Here is a 17,172-nt window from a genome sequence, read left to right on the forward strand (position 1 = left end):
TCCATCCATCCATCCATCCATCCATCCATCCATCCATCCATCCATCCATCCATCCATCCATCCATCCATCCATCCATCCATCCATCCATCATTGGCTAAAGGCAATATTCTAAAACTGCATGAACGACCAAATAAGCAAATACTGTAAATATCACAGTAATGCAATTTTAAGTACTTCACAGTACATTACAATTACGTATGTTTGTAAATTGAATGGTGATACACTATTGTTGAATATCTTCACTATCTTGTCTAAACTTGACTGAAAAAAAAAAACTAAGAAAGAAACAAATGTGGGCAGCACGGTGGATCATTTGGTTGAGCAAGAAGGTCGCCAGTTCAAATCCTGGCTCGGGGACCTTTCTGGGTAGAGTTGGCATGTTCTCTGCGTGCATGCGTGGGTTCTCTCCAGGCACTCCGGCTTCCTCCCACAGACCAAAAACATGACTTAGGTTAATTGGTAACTTTACGTTGTCCCTAGGTGTGAGTGAGAGAGTGAATGGTTGTTTGTCTCGTTTGTCTCTATGTGTGGCCCTGTGATGGACCTGCGACCTGTCCAGGGTGTACCCCGCCCCTCGCACTGTGGCTGCTGGATATGGGCACCAGTGACCCACGTGACCCTGAAAGAAATAAGCGTGTACAGAATATGAATGGATGGAAGAAACAAATGTGATAATATTGACTGCTTTGCTCATTCACAGAAGCAGTAGATTGAACGTTGTTTCGAAATGTGTAGTTTTAGGTCTTGTTGGCACATTCACAGTTCAGGTATTATCGTTGGCAACAGGCAGCTTTTGTAGCCTCATTAGCAGAGGACGTTTCTTCTCTAATTAGTAAAATTGTTCTTTCGTTCTGGTGAATACTGATATCAGACTTAAGTTCAACTGAAAGGCATCTTATTACCACTTTATGCTAGTATGACTTAACATATAAGATGACCAACAGGTGCACCATCTTTCAGATTAAATTAGGTATTTGCTTAACAATTGTCAAGTATATGATCTCACAAGGGGAAAAAAATCTACATTGTTGTAACCAGACACACACTGTATTTGAGCAATATCTGTTTGTGCCTTAGGAGAAACRGAAGATTAGAGTTGTTAGCATACTCTACAAATCCATAGCCTCCAGGGACACCTGATATTTCAATCAGCCAATACACACAATGAGTCATGTTAATTGAATAGAAGCCTGCCCAGTTACTACACCGAACTGCCCTCTCATGTTTCATATACAGCTTTTTTAATTCATGAAAGACATCAACCAACCCGCTTTCCATTTACTATCTATGCTTGTAGGTTCGGCCGACAAGGTGGAGTTCAGGTTTTGTTTATTTTTTGTTTTTTGCCAAACAAAACCCCTTAACCTCAGTTCTTTCTTACCAAATCTCTTTTAGGACAAAGACAAACATCCATCCTAGCTACTAAGAGTTGTCAGAGATACACTTATGGACAGGAGGGACACACATGTGAGCACACAGAGTGCATTAGCATAGGTATCAGTTACCTGAATTCAATAGCTCGCCTGCTGCAGCAAGATTAACTATTCAGGGCAGGTGGTTAAAGGGCCTATTGTGTTTCTCCATTCTGTGCTACTGTCATGATTGGACAATGCATTTGTCTGGTTGGCAGCCCACTGCAAAAACAATGACAAGGGCAAAAGGCTAGAAGAGTACACACACATATAGGGTTTCTCTGTGTAAATCATTTGCATCTAAGCAAAATTAAACAAAACTGTAGGTGTATTGTGAGAGTATGCTAGTGCACTTGTTGAATTTGGGGGGTACAAAGGTGCATAAGCACAAACTGACCAGCACCTCCTGATATTTCCTTACAGTGTCTTCAAGGTCTTAGTCAAAGAAATAATTTCTACTCATTAAAATAGATAAAGGCAAGATTCAAATATGAAATGGCCTCATCCTAGGATCTTTCTGAATCACMATTTCTAAATGTAATCCCCAAAGACATGCAAATGAGAAAAATAAAGAAAAAGACTGGTGGTGGATAATTAGTCATATTAATCAGGATCTCAGCAGGCTCTTATAAATAGCAGCCTAACATTTAATGCTAAACACTTGTTCTGGCCCACCTCAATGGATTTGCAATAGTCGTGCAGACAACAACAACAGTGTTGGAGATTTATTTATTAGTTCATCTCGGCAGATCGTTTGTAAAACRAGAAGTTAACTCTCAGGTTAAGCTTAAACCTCTAAACGATTATGTGAGATAATCTTCAAATGAAGTGAATAATTGGTAGGAACGGCTGCATAAAATGCTTTTGAAAGCCTAATGGATGGTAATACTGGTTTTTTTGTATTATTTAATGGCTACATAGTGAGTCAAAACTATTTTAATTGAGGTTCTCTGTGTCCTATTTTTTTTAATCTAAACTGGTTATTTTTCTTTTTGTGTTTCCTCTATTCTGCATGTTGAATTAAACCTCCCTGATTGGATTACAAATGAGATGTTTGTTGCAGAAGTCTTTACTATTAGGTTAGATAAAAACTACTGTATCCCTATTCATGTATTTAATCATTTAGTGCTTTAGGTATTTTATTTGGAAATTGTACTATTGTTTTACCAGTAACATAAATACGTCTCAGTTTCTGCTTCATATTCACTATGGCTTTGTTAATTTCTCYACAGGTCTGTTCTACTGGAATCTGAGTACCAAACCATGGGTCAAAGAACTGGACCAACCACAATCATTAAGTGCTTGAATCCAGGAAGTCGTCTCAAAGAAACATCACAAAATGCAGCTCTAAATCACTGACAGAACACTCTCAGGATCACCTTCATCATAGCACTTTCGCCAATCCACTTTATGTGGAAACTGGATATTTTTTCCTTTTGTCTCTCTAAAGACTTGGCTGACAAGATTAGATTCCATTCATTATCAAAACTAGATCTGCCCCTGGAAAAAAATAATAAAGCAGATATTGCACCATTTCCTTAGACTCTGAAACTATTTTTGTGGAATATAACATTCAGCACATAAACCCTGGAGCTAAATCGTAATCAAATGTTATCACTTTGAGGATCTATTCCCAGTTCGAACCCTTCAGTAGACCTGCTGTTCTCTACAATGCATCCAAACGGCCTGGCTGGGCATTTTCTCATGCTTCTAAGTGCCATGCTGGGTCTAAGTGTAGGCTTGGAGTTTACTGGCTCAGAAGGTCAGTGGGCTCGGTATCTGCGATGGGACGCCAGCTCTCAAAGTGATCTGACATTTCAGTTCAAGACCTCAGAATCGGAAGGCCTGCTGCTCTACTTTGACGACGGTGGTTACTGCGACTTTCTGCTCCTCACTGTGTCCGAGGGTAGGCTGCAGCTTCGTGTCAGCATCGACTGTGCTGAGACCACCATTGCCTCTGATAAAATGGTCAATGACAGCCGCTGGCACTTTGCTGCCATCAACAGGCAGAATTTGTGGACTGGCTTAGCTGTGGACGGCCAGACTAAGAAAGGAGAAGTGCGGCCCCAGCGGCAGTTCATGAAGATCATTAGTGACCTCTTTCTGGGAGGGCTTCCAGGGGATATCCGCACGTCTGCCATCACCTTGCCTTCYGTTCGCGAGCTTCCGCCGTTCAAAGGAGTTATCACCAACCTCAGTTATGGGAGTAAATTACCCACGTTGATYAATAGCCAGAAAGTACGATTGGAGATGTTGGGCCTCTGCACTGAGAACCCCTGTGAGAATGGTGGGATCTGCTCACTGGCAGATGGAGAAACCTACTGTGACTGCTCCAAAACTGGATTTGTAGGTCGATACTGCACAGAAGGTAAGAAAGCTGGCTCCTGTGTTTTCTGTGTCGAGCACTGAATATTGATTAAAGGCTTTCTTAAAAACTTAATAAGGGTTTCCTTTCAATTGTTTTGAAAGAGCTGACCTAACCTAAGTTTGCTGTCTTGTKTCAGGTATACTGTTAAAATCCATCACATTAATCCCTTCCTCTGACCTTTTTTCACATGTAGTTTGTGAAAATCTCCTCTTGTTATTTGGCTTCAACATCAAATGTTTTTGGCTACGCCAAAAAAATCTCAACACAGGCCATTCAAATTTGACAGAATTCCAATAACTGCCTTGCTATTTTTATGTAATTTACTCCACACCAAAGTATTTTTCKGAAACTCCTTGAAGGATGTGGACTGGCTGCAGCGATGCCGTTACACATCAGCATTATTTACAGAGYCTACGAGCCGCTCGACTCCCTTGTGTTTGAAATATTTAATGCAGTTCTTGCAGGACAGAGAATCTGAATATTTCTTCACGGGCTGTTGCTCAGACAGCTAAGCAACTCTTCACATTTCATGTGGGAGTTAAATTGGAGGTGATGTGCTCAGCATTTCCTCTCCCTTCACAGTTATTACATTTGATGAGGCAGTGGTGGATACGGTAATAGCTGATGTGACTAAAATTACAACACTGAGTCTTCTTTCTTTCTTTTTTCCCCCCATTAAATATATTTAGATTTTTCAAGGTGCTGCAGAGACATAAAGGTACTGGTAAAGTTTGAATTAGAAACAAGTTCCTCTATTTTTTTTTTCACCTGTCCTTCTGAGCCAAGGCCATCTCTTCTTTAGGGAGTGTAATGAGATGCAACTCTTTGACAATATTCTGCCCTTTTCTTTCCCCACACTTTCAATACTCATGGCTTTCTTGTGGATACCCTCAAATAGCCCAATGACAGCGGTATAATGGACGAGTCATTTGCTGCTGGTGTTTTTCTTTGTTTCTAGCCCTCAGTTTTATCACTAGTGTACACAAAACTGCTTTCTATTTATTTATGACACCACTGCTGCTGATTTCAGAGATGCTTTATGTCAAAATGTGCATCCTTCAAAACCAAATACTACTTTTAGAGCAATGCCAGCTGACTCAAAGAACAACCTTCTTTTTTTCTTTGTTTTTGCAGTAGGTTGCACAAATGAAAGAGCTCACATTTTTCAGATTTAAAAGCAGTACCCAACTGTATTACTACTTTGTTTACATGCATTTTTTTCCCTTCATGGTTATGGGTTGTAGACAAYAACTTGGTGTGACCAGACCCATGTCAAATTTCCTCCATTGCTCACCCACTTCCTGTCTGCTAGGGTTAAATGTGATGCTGTTTTGCCTAAAAAAATCAGACGGATGCTCACTGCAGTGTTGTTTTTAACATATTTTAAACCATTTCTAATACAGTTAGGTATTAAAATTTGTATTTTAATAAATGTTTTCCTTATTTTTGTAACAAGCCTTTGCTGTGTGTGGTTTCCTAATACGACCCAACGCTTGCAGCTAAAATGCTGTTTGGAGTAAATCTCGAGCGCCTGCCCTTGGCGTTGTTCAGAGCAGCACGCAATGTGCTGGTTGCAGCGCAGCCAGGCGAACGGAGTGGACTTGACCTCTTTTTYGCTCCGTCCCATTTGCTCACTGTGTTGGAGAGTCTATAGAGAAGTAGTGGGTGGTCCATTTGTCTGAGCGCTGACKGGAGGGAAGTATGATATCTTAGTGTAAAAACAACACGGGTTCTTATGAGCGCAACTCAGCTTAGACAGAGAAAGCAGTCTGTCATTTTACAGCCTCGGGGCAAAGGAAGTGTGGGGAGTAAATTCACCACTGGCTTCTTGTACCCTAATTTGTCCCGGGAGGTTGTCCGTCAAACTCAAACCACCCGTTGTTGGCGTCTGTTAGTGCCCGTCTTTTTTCAGATGCAATCAAGCTGACATTTCTTCATTATCTTTCTCTGGTTTTCAAGGGTTAAAAGAGTAAAACGAAGAGTGCAGTTATGTTACTTCTCCAGCTCATCCGACGGCTGCTCTATTCTGCTTCCCCGCTAACTAATGTAGCTGATTGTTGATTATTCCACAAAGACTGGGAACTATAATTAGTGGGGATAATGAGAACAGAGATGGCTAATTTGCCTGGAAAATGTCTGCACAAACACCACCATCAGCTCAGATCAAACTGTGGGCAAATAAGACACAGTTCTAATACCATTACAACCACATGTCCACAAGTGGTAGGTACTTGTTGTTCAAGCAAAAATTGAGCATGCTGAACATTTTAGGGCTATTTAGAATGATGGTAGTCTAACATATGAGCAACTGCTCAGCGCACCTGTCTTCGTCTTTTGACTGTGATTACACTGTGCATTAATGAGCCACAAAAACAATCTGTCAGACTTGTGAATATTTAGGCTGCATTACAGCACAGTGCGGCCCCCTCGCAAACATTCACTGAAATGCAGTTGCATTCACAGCCTCGCACACAATTGGAKGTATTAACGCAGACAAAGCCCCCTGAGCTGCTCGTTAAAATGGGCAGATGGCTGAACGGAGCGAGCGGACCAAGCCTTGAAAGCATTCTGTCAGCCGTGCTCCTAATGGTAGCCCACCGGCTTGGAAGAGAATTGCAGGGAGTGAGCAGAATTAAAACCTGGGATAGGAAAAAGAAAACAGGTACAAAACGCCTGTTGGTGTCACTTAGCTCACCTTGAATTCATTATACAAACATGGAAAACATCCTTCAGTGTAAAGGGAACAATGACATTATTACACTCTAGACAGATGCCAAATAGGTATAGCCTGCAATTTTCTATGTCTCGAGATGCTCTCCTGTGTACTCACCGCATCCTATACATCAGCGTTATATTCCTATGATAATCCTACAGTGCATGCCCATTGCACCTTGGCCTGTCTGGCTACCTGGCATGACTCTCTTGAAACACATCAGAATACTGTGATTTTCTAGATTAGAAGATCACACCATACCACTAGGTTACTATCGCCACAGGTATCATGCCTGTGCTAGGTTGTTTCCGTATTCTGCGGAGCTTTCTTATATATGTGGGAGGTTTCTGAGCCTTTATTGTTTTCAGTCTTGATGCAAAGGAAGATATGTCAGGAGCATAAGATGACACAAGAGAAGGGGTATAGAACCGTTGATCTATATTACTGGATTGGACATCACGTGACTTATCGTGTGCTGTACAGGTGCCATTGCTATGCATTGAGTTTTGACTCAGGAACATCCATGAATGGTGGTAAAAGGGGGATGCAGCAGACATTCATGCAAGGAATATCAAAAAGTGATGCAATATTTTGCCATAAATTGTCAACACTTCAACAACAAGATCAAGRTTATCACATTTTACAGGTCATTAAAATAGTTTTTCATTTAAAAAATGTCGGAGATGCGGAAAGTAGGTCAGTTATGCTAGCTTGATTTTGACAACCTTATGTCGGGTAAACCATCGAAAAGACAAATTATTATATTTTTTATTAATATTGTTATTATGCTAGGATAACATTGTGAGAGGTAAATATAATGGACAACAGTAAAATTACCTTTACTACTACTAGGCTGAACTGTGTAGATATTACTRGTACTGATGTTCTGTCCAGTCAGCATATGGTATATCCTGTAGTTTGTGATTATACAGTATATCAGAGTAAAATACTCTGTAACTTTTTTCCTCCACCGTACATTGCATAAGCTGAGGTGGAGGGACCGACTGCATTTATTTTATGACCAGCTGGAGGAATTTGTCTTTAGTCACTGCAGTGCGAATGAAGAACCAGGAAACAAATGCAAAATTCGAATTATTTATATATAACACACATGACTCTAAGTTTTATGTGATGGAAAGGGGCTTCTACTGTAAATACGTTAGCAAAAACCTATAATGAAAAGTTCCCAGACTGCTTATAGATTTATCTCTTGAGCAAATACATACTTTTCACATATCACGACATCGACAATTTTCTCAGCTTTAATTTAAGCCTTATTTTATAGAAATCAGATAAGAAATGAGGGTACTATGAGTATTTTTGTGACAGATTGACGCGCATCTTGCATTGAAACTCTACTGTTTTGTTGACATGACTCAATGCATAGCAATGGCTCCTATGACGGTGCGTCGCTAGCTATAGCGTCTATAGGCGATGTCCAATCCAGTAAAATAGAACCTTCATCACATCAACCCTTCTTCCTTGAYCAGCAGTCATGACCATGATGAGAAAATGTGCTTTTGACTTTGCCTCTTAAAGGCTAAAGAGGACATCTGAGCATATAATGGTATATACGTATTGGTGCCTTGAAAGACTGAATTGGTCTTTGCAATTGCATGCTGAGAGCGTAGTGTGATCCTATTGACTGTGGCTGGAGTGGAAGCGTATCAGCAATGCCACCAATAGTTTTGCAATAACTTGCTTGGATCACCGCTGGCTCTCTGTTGTCATGATGAGGCAATACCATAACTATGCTGCCATCACCCTTCACCCAAGTCTCTGATACCCTGCTAATCATGATATGCATACATATGTATACATACTAAAAAGATCAGCACCCGAGAAAATCTTGCTAAGACCCTGCAAAGATCATTTTGACTCATAGCAGAGTCACCATTCATTGTAAAGGGGACCTTATTGCCTTCACAAACCTTTCAAATGGTCAGTCTCTCTTCTGATGTGGGTCAGGAAATTTCTGTAAGAGTAAAAATTAACCTAGCTAACGCTCAGTCTTTTTGACTTCTGTAAAGAAATCCAAAGCTTTTTAAACATTTTGTTTTCTCGTGACATAATTTCTCATTTTATCCAATCATCTTTAACTAAAACTTTGGCTGTTATTTGCTGTATAAATACCAAGACTGCTCATGAAAATGATCTGGAGGATCAGTTAACTCAGCATTGGTGACATTTTGAAGTCTGAATGCTTTCAGGCTTTTCCATTACATTAGGAGTTGCAGAAGGTCAGCTTTGTTTAATGAATATGCAAAACGGTCCTCGGTTTGTCTTTGAAATCCCAACCTTCTGCATTTGAAATGAACACGCACACAGTGACTTGACAAAAAGGTTTGCAAATTGAAGGCCAGAACAAGCAAACTGTTAAACAAGTGCTGAAATTGTGCCTCCGGGCTTAGCTCTGGGGATTAATAAACAGACATGGAAAAAATGACAGTTGCAATAATCTTACTACAAAAGTAGGTCAGGGAGGGAAAAAATGGTGCAGGGACTTGCCTGATTTCAGTGCAGAGGGCATTTGTGTGTGCAGTGCCCAAGCAGAAAATTATGTTTGGATTTGAGTGCTGAAGCTGCTGGTAAAATAGAACAGGGGATTACGCTTAGACCACATGTCTACTGCAGCACATCGGCTTGTTCTGAGTGCTGTTGCATCAAGACAAAGGGTTTAATCTACATTGGAACCTAAGCAATTTAACAAGCATGCAGACTACGCACATTATGAGTGCAAGCGTTTGCACTGTCAAAAAAAAAGAGAACATGTACCTGCTGATGCAGGCAAATAAATTGAGTGGTTTCAAGCCTCCAGTTCTTGAGAGCCGGAACTGCTGTCCATCACCTGGCCACTATCTCACAGCTCCCCACTCTTCCACAGTTTTGACCTTCCTTTCTTTCCACCAATGTCATCCTTCTTATGTGGGAGGAGAAATCACACTCATTTTAAATTCCCTAAAGGAGACAGGAGCAAACCTTGCCCTCAGCAGCCGCTGCTAAACATTTTATCAGCCCATCCCACCTCTCGAAAGATATTTGTTCTGTTGAGTTTGTTAAATCTAACTTTAAACGTTAACCCAATAGTGTCAAAGAGAGAGACAGAATAAATGTGATAAATCTCTTTCTATATCTGGTGATGGGAAACAGGCCAGTTGTCTCTGCAGCCTGGGCAGAGAACAAGTCACCTCACCAAGTCAAATCATTGACTTCTTTCTGTTTAGTTGAGCTAAAATATCTGACATAGTTTGTGTTATTACGATTAAGAATTGATTTTCCTATGATTCTCTTTAAAGGCATTGTATAAAACTGGGTGTTGAGACCCAAGATTTATATAGAATGTAAAGACATAGCCAAGAGGTCTTCAGTTTGATGGGTTTTTGATTGCATAGCTGCTGTAACGCCAACTCCAAGTCTGAGGCTACGCTTCGTTAAAAAGGCAAAGGGTGGATTTCAAACTCCTATGGAACAATCCATTGCCACATGTAGATGAGTTCAAGTACCCACAAGTCTTGTCTGTGTGCAGGGGTAGAACAAAGAGGAAAATTGGTGAGGGGATTGGGATAGCTGATGTGGTTACTGTCGTTACGACTCCTGTCCGTKAACAGAATGAAGAATTAATCTAACAAGCTARAACTAGAATTGCTGCTTCTTTGCACCGAAAGATGCCAGTTGAGGTGGGTTTGGACATTTTGTTACAATTATTTTTAGATCCCTTCCAAGAGAGGTGTCTCAGACACATCAACCAGGACAGAGCTTATTTCTCAACTGGGATAGAAATGCCTTGGATTACCCCCTGATAAACTGAGCAGGTAGCTGAAGAGAGATCGGTCTGGGGATCTGTCAGGTGTTTCTCCCATAACCCAGCCTTGTATCAAAGGCAGAACATAGATGGGGTTAAAGACACAGTGTGTAGGATTTTGTCAAATTTTTTAGCCGAAATTGAGATAATCACTAACGATAATAATAAAAAAACATGTCTAATCATTGCAGACAAAGACCTTGTTTTATTATTTTTACCTCATAAAAAGCTGTTTATATTTCCATGGTCGCGGGTCGCCACTACAGGCAGCCGCCATCTTGCACCGCCATCTTGTCTACGAAGGCTCATGAAGGACAAACTGCGGTGGCAGCGTCAAAAACTTTTTTAGTTGTAATACTATAAATGCAATATTTGTTGTCTGTCATTGTAGCTGGGATAATTTTACTTATTAAAGCTCATAATCTTACCACTTGAAACATCACTAGCCCTGAAGCTGCTGGTAGACATCGAGGTTGGAATTATCAAAGGTTTTTGACACCTGAGAGACACCGTAGCAACGCCTTTGCATTTGGAAGCGGGGGGTGGGGGTGGAGGGAGGACCAGGGAGGATGATTCAACCACTCAACTACTAGATGTCGCTGAAAACAGCAAATCCTACACACTGTGCCTTTAAGAGCTTGTATTGCATATCATATAAATTAGAAAAACTATCCCTGGTTGATTGGTGAGAACAACTTCAGTCAAATTACCTCACTGTTTTGCACCTTTTGTTACTAGGAGGTCTTTTAGAGTCTTCACCGATGCAGCTTAAATTGGCACTAGCTTATTGGTTAACCATCATTCCCTCTGGCTTTTATAGGGGTTCTTAAAATACTCACTTTAGCATTTTTGTTTTTAAAGTTTCTTTTTAGTGCCAAGATCTCAGTGAGCCAGAACCAATCAACTTTTTTGGTCATCTCTTAGTTTTAGTTTTACATCCTAGTTTGGCTATTGAGAGTTAATTATCTTGGTGTTTCATTTGTAAATAGTTAATGCTAACATTTCTGCTGAGTACCACTAAAAAGATCCTGATCACCCATGGTACTTGTACCAAAATTTGGTAACCATATAATTAGAGTATAAAAACTTCCTGAGCTCATTTAGTTATCTCTTCCTTTAAACAYGCTGGCAATTATGACCCAGGTTAGCATTTTGTTCACAAGCAATGAAGCCCAACATGTGGCTATTATCTTTAATGACCAAACTGTATTTTAAACATCGCCATCAACCGAACAGTGTGCATTCGTCTGAGAAACATAACAGAACGCCCTCATTTAAGGTGTTCAAAAACAAACAAAAAAGGTGGAGGAAAAATAGCATGGGTCTGACAATAAACATCTTGAGATCCACAAACCTCTCAACTCCTTAAATCCTCAGGGTTGTGGATTTATGCTTCTCCTTTCATGTTGTGAGGAAACCTGTGTGATCCAAGATGTGAAATGTTAATGTTACTTTGCAACAGTCAAAATGTTAAAATTATTCTTCGCTAAAGGACAATCGTCAATCTGACTCCCTGAGAGGACGGGACAGATGAAGTGTTTGGCGTTTTATTTTTACTTATTAAATTAAAGTAGCATTTTATTATATTTTTTTYAAGCATGTCAAGGCGCATATCCTTGCTCCTTACATGACACAACAATTCAAAGCGTGATTTGTTTTGCATGTTAGAGCCACATGCAAACACAACTGTAGAGTGTTGCTAATGCCATGCTTTTCTCTGCTTTTCCCTCTCTTTTTGTTCCTGTGACAACTCCACAACAGTCAAGAGAAAACCAGGTGAGTCTCAAGAGTATTTAGTCAGAACTTCAGTGAAATTTTAGAACCACGTCGTGTTGGGTTAGTTATTCATAATGCAAGAAAAATATACCTGTTATCACATGACAACAGTTCTAAAGGTCAAGTATGCAGTAAAAATATCAACAGCTACTTTTGCTCTTATTAGTCATTTCTATTTTCAGTATATAAAGCTTTCAGATGRTTTTTTTTGGAAAGCTTTGATTTTAGTGTGATAGTCATGGTTTGCCATCATGCAAAGCATGCATAGTGACAATACAAGTGTAGTATTGGTGTGTTGTTCTCACTTCTTTTTCTGCTCCTGTCTGATTTTCCTCTTGAAGAACTCGCACACCTGAAGGCAGAACAAGGTACTTTTCTCTCTCTCTCTCTCTCTCTCTTGTTCTCTGTTATTTTTGTGCACTAAACTCCCGGCATGGTTTTGGGGTGGAAATTTACACTGCGTGCCTCCTCTGCCCGTCCATACGTATTTGTTGGGCTGACTGCTCCCACCGCTGCTGCTGCAGAGAAGTGGGCGGGTGATTATGTGTGCATGGCTGCATGGCTTGTCCCGCATCACATGTTTTTCTCTCTTTGCCGTGTCTCCTTAGGCCTGCTTCGTCCAGGTTTCTTCGTGTTACATAACTGTGCACTAGTCTCAACTCCATAGCAAACATGTAATGACATTGTCTGCTGTTTGGACTGGGTGGGGAAAAAAWTTTCAGGGGTTTAGAGAGACCTTTTACATGCAGCTGGGGTATTGGTGTTAGAAATGATTAAAGTGAAGAGGRCACATCATGGTTCAGTAGATAGTATAAGCCTACTAGTACTTCCATGAATTTACTTTATAATTAAACAACTGGCTGTGAACCATTGTTACAAAATGGTGTCACTTGGCAACAAATCAGACTTCCACCTGAAACCTTTTGTAATAAAAGTCCATGTTGGGCTTCTGCCAATTAAAGCTTAGAATATATACTGTTAAACCAAAATGTATGCATTTCCATGTGGATGTGGTATTGTATAATGGTGGATAAGTCTCCTAATGAATCTGTGTTTTTTTTTAAATTGTTTAATTTTTATTTTGGTCAACGTGTTTTTCATTCACAAAAATACAGCAATTACTCCTTATCTTAAATGCATGTAAAATAAATTTAACAACTAATAAGGCCTTAGAAGAGCTTTATTGCTTATATAACAAAATTGTGGGCTACAATACACTGGTTGTGGCAACTGCTGTTCATTCTTCATTACTTCATTGTACTACTTGGTAATTTAGTAGAAAKGCATGGCAGAAAGACAATTTCTTTCTAAAAAGGGGCCATTTTCAGCTGATTAAAATCAGTCAGCCTATTATTTGATCTATGTCTGTTCCAACTGTAAACTTAGGCTAAATTGTTTATTTTTGTTTCACAGTTAAGTCATTTAAAATATSTTTAGATAATAAATTGTCATATTTATGGATTATCAACAAAAAGCTCTAACAAATAAACCATCTACATAAATCAATCAGTGTTTGTCCTGATTTCTAAAAGTCAGTCTCAGCCACAGAAAAGCCTTGATCAGTCGACTTCTAAGATTAAAATTTTGTGAACCAACAAGTAGATTAAGAACCACAGTATTTATATCTTACCAGTAGTAGATGACTGTTTGAACAGCCTCAGTTTTGAATAGTGTTTCATTCCGATCAAACTGATGAGCCATTTGTTAGTCTTAGCAGGGTCAGGACTGAAAGTGCGTTGCTGTCGTCTAATCTTAAACATTTCTTAGTGAAGAATGAGCAATATTTTATAAATATTTTAYACATTTTTACATCACTCTCAACTCTCAATCGTTTCATAGAAATATAATAATACTCCTGACAAAGTGTTGCAAACAAACCCAGACGTGCTACAGCTTCGCTTCTCAATCATGGTAAACAACCTGCAACTTAACTCCAGAGGACCTGACTCAGCGTTTTTTTCATGAATAAAAAMAAACTRCATTTCTTCAAACTGATTTTAAAAAAGAACACAGCAGGTAAGATAATAATATTTCACAACCTTTACACTGAACTCTTACTTATAAAGAAGGCACTATTGCGTCAAGTATTACCCAGTTCTTAAATACATCGTATGCTTTCCTAAGACTTCCATTGTGCCGTGTTCATGCACACTTGTCCCACTTTTCTACCATTTTGCACGATTGTCAACATTTTTGCACGCATCTGTCATTTGGTAGTGTACAGGATTATTGTAGATCAACCATATTTTAATCTCACGTTTTGCTGTCTGTCTTTGTGCTCTTCCTGGGATGACTCCCTTCCTACTTTCATCTCCACGGATCCTTTCTCCAAAATCTGTAGGTAGAAGCAAAGGTACAGCAATCGTTTTTCCCCTTTTTTGTACTCACATCTAAGTTAAGAGCTTTGTGTGGGTGTGGGTGTATGTGTGTGTGATAGCATTCAGTATGTATGATGAATTTGTGCTCGCACTGGTTAATCATTTATAATGTCTTTTCATTAAATGCATTCATGAGCTAAGAAGGGGGTTTTTTTGCGAAAAAAGGAGTAAAATCAAAAAACTCTGTTTTCCACCTAATGAGGATTCACAGTTTCTGTTGCGCAAAGAATGAACTATTACATGGTGTTGTGATAAGATGTCAGAAACGCAGTGTCAAAACGAGAAAGTAGCTGATTTGCTCTCATGAATATCAAATCACAAAAATAAAAGATGAGAGTCAGTTCCGAGCTTGATTATTTAACAGCTTTATGTAGATAATATTTGTGGAATCTTCATGTTGTGTTATGTTAACATTTATTTCTTACGTCTTAAAAACTGCCTGCTTTTAAATTTGATCTGGCATTTGGGTTCATTGTAATCGGGCCTCTATGTGAACCTAATTGGATGCTTACAGTAGTTATGTGGTAATTTTGTTGTGGATAATTTATCACATGTATTTACATAGCTTGGTCTGTTAAAAGAAAGTTTTACAGTATTTATTGAACTGGCTGCAATAGTGCGTGAATCGTTTTATTTTTTTTTTCATTTTGCTCAACCTGCAAGCTAATGTTGCTAGCTTTGATATTTCAAAGGTCAACAAATATAATTTTGAATTACAAAGCAGCAGCAAATAATTTTTATTTTATTTTATTGCATTCTAAAGATACAGCTGTGTACATAATTAAAAAGAAAACCGAAACTCTCCCTCTGTTTGTGTTGTAATCTGAGCAGCTTTGTTCAGCGTTGTGGCAGCTGATCCGGTCATGCATACATGCTGATTTGAGTTTCTGTTGTGCAGGTCAGACTGAGTGGTTTTTCAGGTTTCTCTCTACTAAAATAAATCACGTCTTTTATCTAGAAGGCACCTCAAAAAAAACAAGTGGTAAGTCCATTGGTCAATACAGCCAAGGATTTTTTTTATTTTTTATTTCAATGGAATAATTTACCAACTGCTTGAGGACAGGGCAGTGAGGACAGTCCTGCTTTAAATTCTTAATGATCAATCCACACTAGTGTTTACAGGCTCCATATCATGGATACACTGCTGTGGTCACTTCCACCACTCTCCCTCACGCCCCACCCAAAAAGTCCACACATTGCAAACATAATGATAAACTGCAATAAAAAAAAACCCGACAAAGGTCATTTTTCTGGTAGATGTTTTAGGTCGAAGCAGATTGGTCCTCCACTATAACAAGGGCCTAATTAAGCTTACATTGGTTGAAAAAAAGCTTTCTTTTAAGAGGAGACTTTTATAGAAAAAAGATCCTATATATATAATTATCAGGTTATGGTGTCATACTTCACAAAATTATGTCTCTTTATACAGCAGTAACATTATTTCCTGTCAGTAGACAAACAGTATGGAGGGTGAAGGCAGGGCAGTGACCTTGATCATGATACTGGCTTAGAGCTGAACTTGTCTGTTAGTGTATTAAAGCTGTTGCCTGTGGGTAGGTTAAATGCTGCAGAGTAACTTAACCTGTGGGGAACTCTAAAGTATGACTGAATAGCTGTTAGCTTCTGGACTCCTGTCTGTGCGTGTTCTACATTTTCACCTTCTCTGACCCTCTGTTATCACCCAAATGGTGGTTGCTTTTTTCTTTACCAGCTAGTTGTTAGCCTTCCAGCTCTTGTAAGTTCTCCACTGGTTTTTAACACAACTGTGTTCTTTGAGTGTTATTATTCCTTTGTCTGGACATTTGTTTATAACAATGAGTGAACATGGCCTCGTCTGACTTCACCATCCTGCTTGGTTTTCTTTGGCTGTTATGATGTTTCATTTTAGTTCCAACTCCATCAGCTATTTATGTTAATGTTGACTGGCATTTCTCTTTGCTGCAAAAATACAGTAATTCTCCTCGCTGGCCTCTTGATACTTTTATCTACTTAACTTCAGCTTGCATCAATGTTAAAAATATTTCTCAGACTTCTGTGTTGTGCTCATACTGTCTGACCTGCAGTTCACCCCCTGRCAGCAACATCATCGCTTTAAACATGTACGACCTAATAACCTGTGTAGGGCTGCTTCGATTATTATTTTTTGATTAATCGATGAGTTGATTTGTCAACAATTATTTCTGTCACACRGTCCATATACACTTCCTGTGGGCGCACCTCCGATTCCAGCTCCAGCTCACATCTCATCTCACCTGCTCACACCTGAGAATGTCACCCTGAATGTGGCGTTGTATGTATGACGTTGTCCTTGTATGTCTTTGAGTGGGGGTGAGGATAARGGTGGGATGGTGCGATTGTGTATGTGTATGTTTGGGTATTTGTCAGGCTGCGGTCTGGGCTGCCCCTACTGCTGGTTTATCTGGGGGCCCGCTGCTACTCGGCCCCCCGGTGGGGTGTGCAGCTGGCCGCCAGCATGCTGGGGGTTCCCGGGGTCTAGGGCTGGGCGCTGGGGTGTGTGCCGGCCTGGTCTGGTGACAGCCTGCTTGGGCTTGGGGCCTCTGGACCTGTCGGGCTTTGGCCTGGAGGGGGTGCGCCCTGGGGGCCCGGACTTCTGTGCCCTTTCCTGGATCTGCTCTGGTATGGCGGGTGCCGGTGGGGCCCATGAGTTTGTCGCTGCTGGCCCCGGGGGCTGTGCTTGTGGTCGCTGGGGGGACTCTCCCAG

The 17,172-nt window shown here is 40.1% G+C and overlaps 1 protein-coding gene across 1 annotated transcript in view; it reads left to right on the forward strand.

The window, feature by feature from the left end:
* LOC106525132 (neurexin-3b) overlaps nucleotides 1–17,172 on the forward strand; it is a gene marked incomplete in the record, with an annotated part of 484,453 nt that overhangs the window by 3,939 nt on the left and 463,342 nt on the right. The window contains 4 exon segments of the mRNA XM_014019257.1: nucleotides 2,646–3,781; nucleotides 12,058–12,072; nucleotides 12,414–12,440; nucleotides 14,414–14,425. Of these exon segments, the coding sequence (XP_013874711.1) occupies nucleotides 3,085–3,781; nucleotides 12,058–12,072; nucleotides 12,414–12,440; nucleotides 14,414–14,425 (751 nt within the window).

The sequence above is a fragment of the Austrofundulus limnaeus genome, unplaced genomic scaffold (assembly GCF_001266775.1).
Source record: "Austrofundulus limnaeus strain Quisiro unplaced genomic scaffold, Austrofundulus_limnaeus-1.0 Scaffold214, whole genome shotgun sequence".
In the NCBI taxonomy this organism is placed as follows: Eukaryota; Metazoa; Chordata; class Actinopteri; order Cyprinodontiformes; family Rivulidae; genus Austrofundulus; species Austrofundulus limnaeus.